Source organism: Limulus polyphemus, unplaced genomic scaffold, assembly GCF_000517525.1.
Source record: "Limulus polyphemus unplaced genomic scaffold, Limulus_polyphemus-2.1.2 Scaffold386, whole genome shotgun sequence".
Lineage (NCBI taxonomy): Eukaryota > Metazoa > Arthropoda > Merostomata > Xiphosura > Limulidae > Limulus > Limulus polyphemus.
Genome location: NW_013665996.1, coordinates 53607 through 66529, shown reverse-complemented (window position 1 = coordinate 66529; position 12923 = coordinate 53607). Strand labels below are relative to the sequence as shown.

Here is a 12923-nt window from a genome sequence, read left to right as displayed (position 1 = left end):
CTGCAATAGGTGGACCTGGTATAACTACAACTGAACCTGAAAAAGTGTATACCAAGACGCACAGTAAGTCATTGGTTATTTACCTGCAACAGGTGGACCTGGTACAACTACAACTGAACCAGAAAAAGTGTATACCAACACCCACAGTAAGTCATTGGTTATTTACCTGCAACAGGTGGACCTGGTACAGCTACAACTGAACCAGAAAAAGTGTATACAAAGACCCACAGTAAGTCATTGGCTATTTACCTGCAACAGGTGGACCTGGTACAACTACAACTGAACCAGAAAAAGTGTATACCAAGACCCACAGTAAGTCATTGGTTATTTACCTGCAACAGATGGACCTGGTACAGCTATAACTGAACCAGAAAAAGTGTATACCAAGACCCACAGTAAGTCATTGGTTATTTACCTGCAACAGGTGGACCTGGTACAACTACAACTGAACCAGAACTTGCAAATTATCTTTAGTGTATACACTATTCTGAAACAAAGAGACAGAAACAAAAAAAAAGGGATTGAAGTTTCAGCCAGAAAATTGTGTAAAGGAACAGGATGTAATGGTAGAAGTTGATGGCAAGGATGAAAAACAGCCTCAGGAAAAGGAAAGATAGGTTGATGAGTAGTTAGCAAAGAAAAAAGATGATGTTCAGTATTCTGAAGATGGCATTGGGAAATTTTTTGTTTTGTAGAAATTACAGAACTCATTGGAGTGAAAGAAGTGAAACTCAATTCAGAGAATGAGAAGTTGTATAAGTTATCAATGTACTGTACCTTAAACATGTCTTACAACACTGAGGAAAGTGGGATTTCAAAAGCAAGTTTCTGCAGCAATGCAAATGCATAGATAGCTCTTTAAGTTAACCTGACAAAGATGACATTCCTGACTTCTGCCAGGATCAAATAATCAGTCATAGTGATTTCCTAAAGTAGAAGATGTAATGTATTAAAATTCTCTAACATTAGCTCTTGAAACTGGCAATGCTGCAAGGTAATTAGTATAAGATCGTGAATAACAAGATACAAACCCTATACTGCCATATGAAAGATTCAAAAGACAAACTTGTAATTATACAATATCTTCAATTTGAGATGCGTGTTAAAAGTACTTATTTTGTGTTGTTGACAATATTTAGTCTCCATAGTTTAGAATCAACTGTGAAGTATGGTACTGTAGGTAAACCGTGCTAGAGAATTAAGACAAATTGTATAATCTGCATAGTTTAGAATCAACTGTGAAGTATGGTACTGTAGGTAAATCGTGCTAGAGAAATAAGACAAATTGTATAGTCTCCATAGTTTAGAATCAACTGTGAAGTATGGTACTGTAGGTAAACCGTGCTAGAGAATTAAGACAAATTGTATAGTCTCCATAGTTTAGAATCAACTGTGAAGTATGGTACTGTAGGTAAACCGTGCTAGAGAATTAAGACAAATTGTATAATCTCCATAGTTTAGAATCAACTGTGAAGTATGGTACTGTAGGTAAACCATGCTAGAGAAATAAGACAAATTGCTACATACAATCTTCTTGAAGACTAAGTTTCTCATAAGTATTTATGATTATACAGTTATTTCATTACAAGTAACAGTACTTGTACCATTTTGTGTATGTGCTGCATCTAGTTCAAGTATGTAACTACTGTTGCCTTTTAAAAACAAATTTGATGGGTGTCCTAATTAATTCCTAATACAGTCTAGGATGGAACAAATTCAGCTACAATCAAATGGATGTGAACTGAGACAAAGTTCAACCCACAAGTCTTTTTTTACAGAAATATTTCATAATATACACTATATTGCCATGAAATATGAGTGTACACCACAACAAAAAGAGTTAAGAAATAAATAAACTCTGTAGAAGCCTGAAAACCTCCTAAATCCTCAAGTTTTATGGTATTAAAAATTACATAACTGACATTCAATGCCAACTCGTATACAGAAAGATGCATGTGGCAAGGCCACACTCCAAGCCAGGACTCTAACAGTAACAGTACAGCTACTATGACTGGCTTTATTTTACTGGTGATTTTTAACAGGTCCTTTCAAGAGATAAAACACAAAAACTGCAATTTTTTCATAGCATACAAACATCAGTGCAGCAGTAAGAACAGTTTGAAACAACTTGGCTTCCAATCCTTTATAAACTCCTCTTATTCCTTTTGACCTAAAACCAGAAAGGGTAAAATGTTATTAACATGCTTGTAATTGAGAATATTCTTGTGCTACAAAAGAAAACAAAACTGCTTAATCTTGTCATTGTACTTTTGTAATGTTCATATTTTTATCTATGTTACTGTGTATAAAAGCTGAGCTTGATGTATCAGTAGTGTTAATATAGATGAACATTAATCAACTGAAACTACAATTTCTTGATGTGAAAGTTAGTTAAGTTTATAACTGAATAAATATTTCAAGACAGCATCACATATATTATGAATTATGTAAGTTTTTCTCACACATAATATTGAGTTATTTCTTCTTCAAGTACTTACATAAATATAACTTATCCATTGTGAGTGTAGAACAATTCAAACACCACACACATTCAATAAAATATGCTTAAAATCAATGGAATATAGTGATATTACATGCAACACATCCGAGCATATGTTTTCATCACTCAGAAAGTCTGACTCAATAAAAAAACATTAACTTCTTGGTAATATTACTGATATCTGTAAAGTGTTTTATATTTCTCCTACAAAAAGCTGATATTTTATGAACTGTTTACTGATGTAAAGGTGACATAAATCTACATATTAATGAAATCAGATACCATAACAAAAAAGCAATAAATTTACTTGAAATATAAAAATATTAACATGATATGTACTATTTTATAAAACCCAATGTATCTGACTTCTCAGTAAAGGTGTTTTAAGGAAGGTTTGTATGAATATTTTGAGTATCTATAAACAACAACAGCCACTGAATTCAGAAAGGATATGCTGAAATAAATATTGTCTTCTTTGATTCTAATAGAATAAGTTAATTAATACTGCTGATGTGTAGTCCACTATCAGACAAATGGATTAAATTCTAATATCGCAGAGAGTTAAATTCATATTTGATCTGAACATAACATATATATATTTGTTGAGGCTAATTAACATAAATGGATACCATAATATAATATCAAAGACATTTATTTCCTGCCTTGTTCAGGTTTATCTCTTTTAAACAGTTCTGGTAATTGTATAAAGCTGTCTTTGTGATTCAAGTGTTCATATACTTAGAGACATTACAAAATTTTATCATCTTGAGTTAATAAGCCTAACTTGGCAACTTCATTTATTAACCTGTTCATAAAAAGGTTTTCCATTTTCAATCCACTTAACCAGCAATCTTGTTTATTCAAAAGTAGTAGGGGAAGGTTGTGAAAGAAATATTTCTCTGAAATCAACTGATATTCTATTTAATAAAATTAAAATGATCCCTTTGTATCTGCATTTTTATTCCTCACTATTGCTGGCTTATGTTTATCAGAAGTCCCCTACAAGTTTTTAAAGAAATTGGTTACTGCCTCAGCACCATTCCCATCATTTTGTACTTCAAAGTCAATGGATGTCATTTCGTTTACACTGAAACACATTTTGAAATATTTGTAATATTTCTCACATTTAAACCAACTCATGTAAATGTAAGGGTTCTTTTTGACATCCCAAGTAATGACACAGATTTTTCAACGAATCTGAAATCTTATTTCATGTACTTTACAACCGATGAAACCATGAAATAATGATATCCAAGGAACAAAAATTACTCAAGAACAAATATCACTTTTGAAAAACCAAACATTATATGAATACAGTCTAACTGAATTTAAATTTCTACAACCTTCTTTCACCCATCATTTTTCAGTGTTCTAATCAAAATATTCCCTTATAAACACACGTATTAAAGCAGAATGACGTTTTTACAAACCTGACAATACTCATAAGCAGTTGAAAAAAACTCTGTTGTCTCATAGTGCTTGAACCATACTTGAAAAGAAATGAGAAATATTTTTAAATACAAGGAAAATAACATATTCTTAAGAAAGTAACATGAATATTTTTACAAAAGGTTTCTAACATATAGGCAACTTTCAAACTCAAAAATCATTATTTGTCTGTTTGTTGAATTTTGTGCAAAGCTACTCAATGACTATATGCACTAGGTGTCCCTAACTTGGAAGTGATAGACTGGAGGGAAGGCAGTTAGTCAACACCCACCAGCAAACTGTTCGGCTACTTATTATCAATGAATAGTGGGATTAACTGTCACATTATAACACCTCCATAGCTAAAAAGATGAGCATGTTTGGTGACGGGATTCAAACCCACAACTCTCAAATTGCAAATCCAGTGTCCTAACCACCAGGTCATGCCAGACCTCAAAAACCATTAAGTTCAATAATAATATCTATCCAATTTCTTCTGAAAATAAATCAATACAAAAATTCTAGATAATATTTGTAGTATATACAATTACTTAAGTTAGACAATAATTTCTTAAACGTTACATCTAAAGAGAGGATAGCATGAATTTTACACAGCATATCCAAACCTTATATGATATATAATTAGATTTAATTTTATAGAGAAAGAAAAGTAAGTAAGTAGATAATAAATAAATGAAAAAAAAAAATGCAGCCACAAAACAAATATCCAGCCCCCGAGGCATAAATCATATGTTCTATGCACTGGTTTATTGAGGTACTGGCAGAAGTAAGACCCAAACTGCATTGGGGTTACACCATCTATAGAGTTTAACATCAACATCGCTGGCCTCACATGCTTAAAAAAAAACAGAAAAGAAACAGATTTGAATGCTCTAGCTCACAACATCCCACATCTTTACCATATTTTGTGGATGCGTAATGAAAGTTCTTATATTCTACTATTGTGTCATGTTTATACATTTTCCTCTATCCTAAGATTCAATTTTAAATTAAATGATAAAAGGAGGAATATTATCACCCTCTTTTCACAGTCAGTTGTTTCAGTCTTGAGCAACAAAACTAAAGGAACTTTGCAACTTTTAGTAGGAGATTCTTCAAATAGACCTAGTCCATTGGTCATGATATTTACTGCTACATTTTCAAAATTTATAATACAGAATTAACAAATTAACTGTCAGTGGCAAATTTCTAACTTTTCATATGCAATTTACAGAAGCCACATTACTTTTTTTAATTCAAGGACAATTAAAATAAGTTTTTTAAGTACAGTAAGCCTTTGGAACTATAAAAATAGCTTGTTCACCACTGATGCACAGTTATACTGTTGTCTTATAATTTCCGTGCCAATGTATCAGAGGTGAACACAAACCAGTGGCATGCAGTGAATCTAAGTTACCCAAGCACTGCCAAGGTTATTAATTGTAAATAGTTCTGCTACACATTTTACTGTACTTACATACGTAGCTAAGTACATATTACCTACATAAATAAGTAAGTAACCATGGCAGTGCTTGGTCAAATCAGATTCACTATATATCACTGACACAAACCATTTATATTGTCTAGACTTTATAGAAGCTATAATAATCATGTATACTTAATTTAATTTTTTCATTTACAGAAATAAATATAACAGAAATGGATGACAGTGATGAGGATATATCTTATTTGCCTAAAAGTAATGAAGAGAGTGACAGCGATAACAGTTCATATTCATCTGTAAGTAAGCAACAAAAATAGTTTTCTATCTTCTTTTACAGATCCAGCAATGACATCTACTACTTTCCAATGGAAATCCCCTGTTGATGGTAGTTCATTGAAAACTTTTACAAGCTCTTCACCTGTAATGTGTAGGGTAGAAACACAGGCCAAAACCCCATGCTCATATCACAATCTCTTTTTAACTGATGATATAGTTAGTATTATTGTTGAAGAAACTAATCGCAATGCTCACCAAGTTCTAGCGTCTAGTCGTGTAAATAGTAGTGGTAAGCTGAAGATGTGGAAAGATACAGACAAACATGAAATGAAAAAGTTTCTTGGTTTAGTTATATTTATGGGATTAGTGGAATAAGCATGTGATTTTCAGCAACCAGTTTTGTTCAAAAGTGATGTCCAGAAATCAATTCCACATTTTGCTGAAATTTATTCATTCAGCAAACAATAAGTTAGCTCAAAACCAAAGGTCAAGTCCTTATAAGATTGAAAATGTAGGTAATTTAAAAAAAATACAGCATCCTGGTAAAAATCTTGACATTGATGAAGCCATGGCACCATTCAGGGGAAGACTGGGAAGGCCCATAAATATGGCATAAAAATGTATAAGCTGACTGATCTTAGAGGCTACACATAAACTGTACAAGTTAACCAAGGAAAATCAGATGATACTAGTGATGGATCACCAATGGCAACCAATGTTTGCATCAATCTAATGGAAGGCTATTTCAATGAAGGGAGAACTCTTACTGTGAATAATTTTTATGCCAGTTGAGCTGGCACAAAAATGTCTTTAAAAAAAAAAGAAAAAAAGACACCTTCAAAGCACATTGAGAAAAAATTCATCTATTGATACCACAAAAATGAAGAAGGGGAAATGCATTCTCAAGTAAAACAATGTTATAGCAATTGGGGTTTTGCAAGATAAATGGAAATTATATTTCTTATCAACCAAAGAAGATGGAAAACTTAGCTCCACAAACCAAAAAATTGCAAAGGGAAAGAAATCATGAAACCAAATATCATTCAAAATTATAGTACATGCAAACAAGGCATTGATTTATCTGACAACTAGCAAGCCACTTTAACCCACTTCAAAAAACAGTGCAATGGTATCACAGAGTAGTTTTCAAATTGCTACTTAATGTGGCTGTAGTGAACTATTACTTGCTATACAACAAAGAAAGCAAGAAGAACAGACAAACCAAGGACAAACAGAATACAGAACATCTAACAATTGCCAGAAAAGATTCAAAGATATCTGAAGTAGAAAGGCCAAAAAATGGCAAAATTAGTTTCCACCCAATGCACTTATTGCCCAAACAGGCCTTTTTTTTTTGCTTAGAACACTTCCAAGAGTTTCATAAACATAAACTAATTTTTCTATCATTTCATTATAGTAATTCTGTATTCTTATGCAAAATGCTTCTTTGTTTTAACTTTAATTTTTGTATTATATGTTTTCATTATGCATGAAATTGAAACTTTAGTTTACCTTTCTTTTTTTATGCTTGTATTAAGTTTCTATGCAATAAAACGTTTTGTTTAATTGCTTTTTATAAACATCTCACCTTAATATCAAATCATTTTAGCAAAGTAACTTCACATTCATGCCAAATGTGTCACCAATGATACATGCAACATAATGCTTAGTTTTTATCTTAAACTAGACACCAATGGACAAGATAAAGATTATTCCCTGCATGCCAAATCAGTTTCATACAAGGTGAAATATAGTCTGAATACATCGCCAGTGATACAATGGCACAATAAGTATCAATGCTAAATGTATCACTGGTGATACACTGGCTGTCATCATGTTACTAAAATAGTTTTTCCTTAATTGCAGCAAGAAAAAAAATAACAGTAAAAAATGTCAGAGTAACATTTATGAGCTTATACTTTAGTTTTTTAATATATACATGTAATAGAATAAAACAGTTATGTCAATTGAGACAGTTACACTGAATGGAGAAGATACACTATGAACTATTGTCTAACTAATGCTATGTTAGATGTGTTATTCTACACATAATATTGTAAGTGTGAAAATGTTTTTATGATATAGCTTATTATATCTTTTCATAAACAAATACAATTTATATACTGTAAAACACAGATTTATTTTACTGTTTTATTTAAATAGTTTTTTCCTTTTATCAATGACAACCTTTCCTATTTAATACTTTGACTTGTATTCTTTATTTAAAATCAATTCAGTCAGAAATACCTTTGAAAATTTAATGCTTCAACACTAACACTTTTCATAAGGTTAAAGGATCATTGGACCAAATTAAGAACAAATGGAGCCACTTGCTTTTGACATTGATATAACAGTCTTTAAAAAACCTTAAAATATATTTGTTAATAAGAGAGAGAATTTACAATTTCAACATAGCTTACCCTTAGTTTTGATTGAACTATTTGAAGAGGATAGGTTAAGACTGTGGAGATGCTCTTGGCTATGGCACCAATCAAGAATATGGTGGTGCTACTTAGATTCTGGAACAAGAAGTTTTTAGATAATTAGCAATATAGGAGCATCAGTTGACTTGTTTTTTTGTTTTACCTCAAACAGGTCTGAAGCACTGAAATGGATCATAAGCACACATTCAATCTATCTGATGTAATAACAATGAAAACTTTACGGCACTTTCATGAGGAACATACTGCAATAATAATTTAAGGCATCAAAATATAGTCAATACTATTCTTTTAACACTATTTTTGTAGTCTGGATAGTTATGTAACTTCTTAATATACTTTTTTTTCCCTTGATGACCTTAATCTCAACAGTTTGAAGTCGGCCAATAATATGTAAGTCATGAATTTTTACACCCAGGTGGCTAGTCCAGTTGGCAACCATATAGGACAAGCATATTCTGTAATGGTGATTCAGACTCGTGACCCTCAGATTGCAAGTCGAGCATCCTAACCACCAGACAATGCAAAGCCCTATTCTTAATATGCTAGAGAAAAACTAAGACAGTAAACTGGTCATCTTGGGCACTATGCTAAAAAAAAGAGGCTACAGGTTTTGAAATTAATGGATAAATTTTCCAAACTTTAACCTTACTTTTATTGCCATTTTTATAACATACTTTTCAGCTTGTTTCAGAAAACTAATAATTCTGTCTTAGAAAATGATACTTCTAGTGTCAAATGTCATTAAAATAACTACATTTAATATGTTTTCCTTACACACCAGTATAAGCTAAATAATTTTGTGCTGTTATCAAATGATTTATAATTTAACACGTACTTACCATACATATTAATCCTTTTGTGTTGCACGTTAAAACTACAGATTTTACACTAAGTTATGTTTTGGATCAGATGTGCTTAAATACATACAAACACACAATGTTCAGGGAATCTTTTAATAACCTTTATGGATATATTTGTGTGTGTGTGTGTGTGTGTGTGTTTAACATACAAAGCCAAATTTTTTCTGAGCAATTTATAAATACACAATGATTGTATTCCTCAGAAAACAAATATATTTTACTTATTATTAAAATAATTTTTATTACTAAAATTTTAGTATATGATATAGCCATTGGACATGTAACATTTAAGTATCAGAAACAGGTTGAGGCATTGTGACATTTAATGAATAAATAACATTGTCCAAGTGACTTATAAGGCTATCATCCAAACTAATAATAATTAATGTTTAGGTTTTATCTGGTGTATAGCCATATTCATTAAACTATTTTAAAAAAGGTATTACACCAATATGCTTATTAAACAAGTTTTGTACCTATCAGTAGAAACTAGCACGTGTTATTGTACAATACAAATAACCAAAGAGAATATTCAATGTGCCACAAATGAGGAAGTTATTTGTTAATTTAAATATAATCTTAATTTCATGTTTGAATTCTTAATCTATATATATATAAAGCCCAAAACTCTGTGTGTCTGTCCATTACGTAGTTACTCCTAAGTTGCTAGGACAATCTCAAACAAACTTCGAACAAGTTTGGAACAAAGGCCATGTTAAAGGGGGTTCACAACCTCCTCCATCCCCCATTATTGCTGTTATTGGGCATTTATTATCTTTTACGTAAGTTTATGGTAACTATATTCATAGCTGGTGCAACGTCCTTACACCAAAACAAAAAACTTAATTACATTTTCACACAGTGTGGCGGTGAAGGCACACAAAAATAACAGAGTGCACAAGCACTCTCTATGGAGGAATGGAATGAAAAACAATATCTGCTGCTATTGCAATAATACATAAACTCCGCTGAAGTTTCTACTCCAACAGCCACAATAAAGCTTATATGAAGACCCATTTCTTGAGTTATACCCACTTCCTATTTTGACTCGTGACCTTTCAACTTTGACCCATAAGACACTTCTGAGGCAAATGGCAGTCAATTAATTAATCATATGAAACACTGTAGAAGGACATTAAGAGCTGGGTGTTGAAATTGGGTAACAGAAAGTACTCCTACCGCTACCACTTTGGCCACTACTTCTTCCTACAAAGTCATTTTGACCATCGCACAGTGTATACCATATTTTAAGTATATACATAGTGAATTATTAAAGCACATACAAAACTTTTGATGAGGTAATAATGAATACTGTAATAATATATTATGTTATAAATAAACTGTGTGAAAGTTAGGATTTTTGTGTTATTTATCAAAGTATCCACTCCAATTTTTTAAGTTCATAACCTGGACAAAGCAGAGGTACATCAGCTTGTACACCATAAACTGCAATGTAACCTCCATCTTACCTTAGTATTTAGTGATCTTAAACTTCACATTTTAATCTTACACATGAATTGCACTGTAACCACTATTTTACCTTAGTATCTTGCGAGTGTAAAAATTCACGTTTTAATCCTTCATATACCATAAACTGAACTGCTGGGTTAATGATCAACATCAGAGAAGGCAATGTTCCACTCCAAAGTTCTCCCACTCCTTCTTCTTTGCAAATCTTTAGCAAGCCATCTGGAAACACATTTAAACAATTTTTTTTACTAAGCAATAAATAAAGCACAAACAAAATAGTATTCACATCATTACAAAACAGCAACATAAAATTATGGTTAAAAGATATATTTTATCTAAAAAACTTTAAAGTTTTAAGGTGACCAGATTTCTGTGGTTTAAAATAAAGTAGGGTTGTATTTGAAGGTTGAAAGGGTTGTTCGCAAGCCATGAGGTTGAAGATAGTTCTGCCAATCAAAAGTTCATTGGGTGGCATTCGAGCAGTGCCAGATTTGCCTTGTCTTGTTAACAGAAACTGTTCAAAAACGTTTGAATAATAATCACACATTAAATGTCAAATTCAATCTTCTGATTTGCATAATGTTCATTACTTAAACAAAAGTTGCTGTATTAAAAAAAAAAACACACATACTATGAAAATTTTATACGTACAAACCCTTTCTGTAAATTGGTGAAGTATAAAGTAGCTGAATGCCTAGTGTACAAAACATAAGAAAAGTATTATTTCAAATAATGGATGCACTTCTTACCACTCTCTCTCTCTCTCTTCTTTAACTTTTGTTAAAATTGAAGATCTATATTTATTTTCTAACTAAATTGTTACTGTTACTCTAATTTTGTTTATAACTGTTTCTATTAATATTAATTAATTTGTCTAATGCCTTTATCCAAGGCATATGTTTGGTTAATTAGTAATGTTGTTAATAAATAAATGTGACTAATAGTACACCTTTTCTTATAGAGCTAGGCAATAAGTGATATTTACTAAGTGATTAATTGATGGGCTCATTAGTTAATTAAATCATTTAATTAATTGATTAGTACATGCCTCTTATTCACATACTCATATAAGCAAACAAGCAAAAAAAAAAGATGTGTGCAACTTTCATAATTACATTATTCTAACATAGAAGTTATTTTTTCTTATGTAATTTTCAAATTACTCCTTGTTTCATACGACAGACCCATTTTGAAGGTCATCATTTGCGTATTTTGCCACAATTTTATTCTAAAGATAATTTAGATATTTCCTACTTGGCAAAAATACCCAATGTCAAATAAGTACCACAACATGGTCACTATTATGTTTGTTTTTAAAATGTGCAGAATCCTGCATTGATCTTCTCTAAATCAAAATAAATTGATAGTTTAATAAAGAAAATGTTATACTATCACTGAAAAGAATAATAAAGTTTTATTTACAACATGTCACAGTTGCAATTGGAAATAATTAAGTCAGTTAGCCAATTTATTTACGTATATTGTTGATAGGGATTGATATAGAAACAATATTCAATACAGATTTAAGTCATAAGAATATTCTGCAGTTACCTACCATAACCATGTTATGTTTGTTATAGTTTTCATGCTATAACTTTTAAATTAGTAAGCGTATGTTAACAAAATTTGGCAGATTATCAATAAACATTACAATGCTTTCATACCCAAAATATCAAATTATTTTATTAAGTCTTAAGGTTTGTAAAGCAATGTTTGTTTTCATGTCTATTTTTTCTTTTTGCATGTTGCCTGTCCAACATGAAAAGTAATTTTCATTTTAAGATTAAAAATACTTTTGTGCATCAGAAAATTTAAACTTCACATGCAAAATCTTTATGATGTCCAGATAGTTATCAAACATTTCTTAAGAAAAAACTTTATATTTTATCTGTTATTTTCAGTAACTAATCTCTGTACAGGTTTGGTAAATTTGACTGATCTTGCAACCACCATAAAAAATTAGGAAATAAACAGAAATTATGCCTCTTTCATTCTAGAATGAACACAAATTATAACACAAAAACATAAATATTTAAATGAAATATCTTAAATCTCATAACATTATACATTTATATATATTTATTATTTTTATTATATTGACCTTTCAACCATGCCTGGCTAACAATATAGAAGTTACAATGACGTGGCACACGTGCACTCATGTTACCATATCCAATAATATAAAACTGACCTTTAGTCTTTACAAAGTGACCTGTCTTGGCTGTGTTTTTGTAGACTAGTATTTTGTAAAATACAGTCACATTTCCATTATCACACATTATGTATATAGATTATTATTATTTAGAAATAAGTTCTTAAACTTATTTTTCTTAAAACATAGAGGAGCAAATAAAGAAATAAAGCAAACAATTATCTATTCTAGTTACGACCTTTGTACTCAGTTGCTACTTGATGTAGATTGCTAAGCCTTTTAAAATTTTGCAAGTGGAGGATATGAAACGAAATAAGTTTTTAGGTTTTATATATACAGTTGAATAACC

The 12923-nt window shown here is 31.0% G+C and overlaps 1 protein-coding gene across 3 annotated transcripts in view; it reads right to left on the bottom strand.

Annotated features, from left to right (window-relative positions):
• Nucleotides 1-12923, bottom strand: part of LOC106457887 (peroxisomal membrane protein PMP34-like) — a 55008-nt gene that overhangs the window by 5370 nt on the left and 36715 nt on the right. For 2 of the 3 annotated variants that reach the window (XM_013917337.2, XM_022383946.1), the window contains exons 6-9: nt 10493-10641; nt 8069-8167; nt 3931-3989; nt 16-2170 (exon numbers count right to left, since the gene is read on the bottom strand). In XM_013917337.2, coding sequence (XP_013772791.1) covers nt 2023-2170; nt 3931-3989; nt 8069-8167; nt 10493-10641 — 455 coding nt within the window. In that variant the 3' untranslated portion in view covers nt 16-2022. The remainder of the gene's footprint in view (nt 1-15; nt 2171-3930; nt 3990-8068; nt 8168-10492; nt 10642-12923) is intronic. The other variant, XM_022383945.1, reaches the window with a different exon arrangement.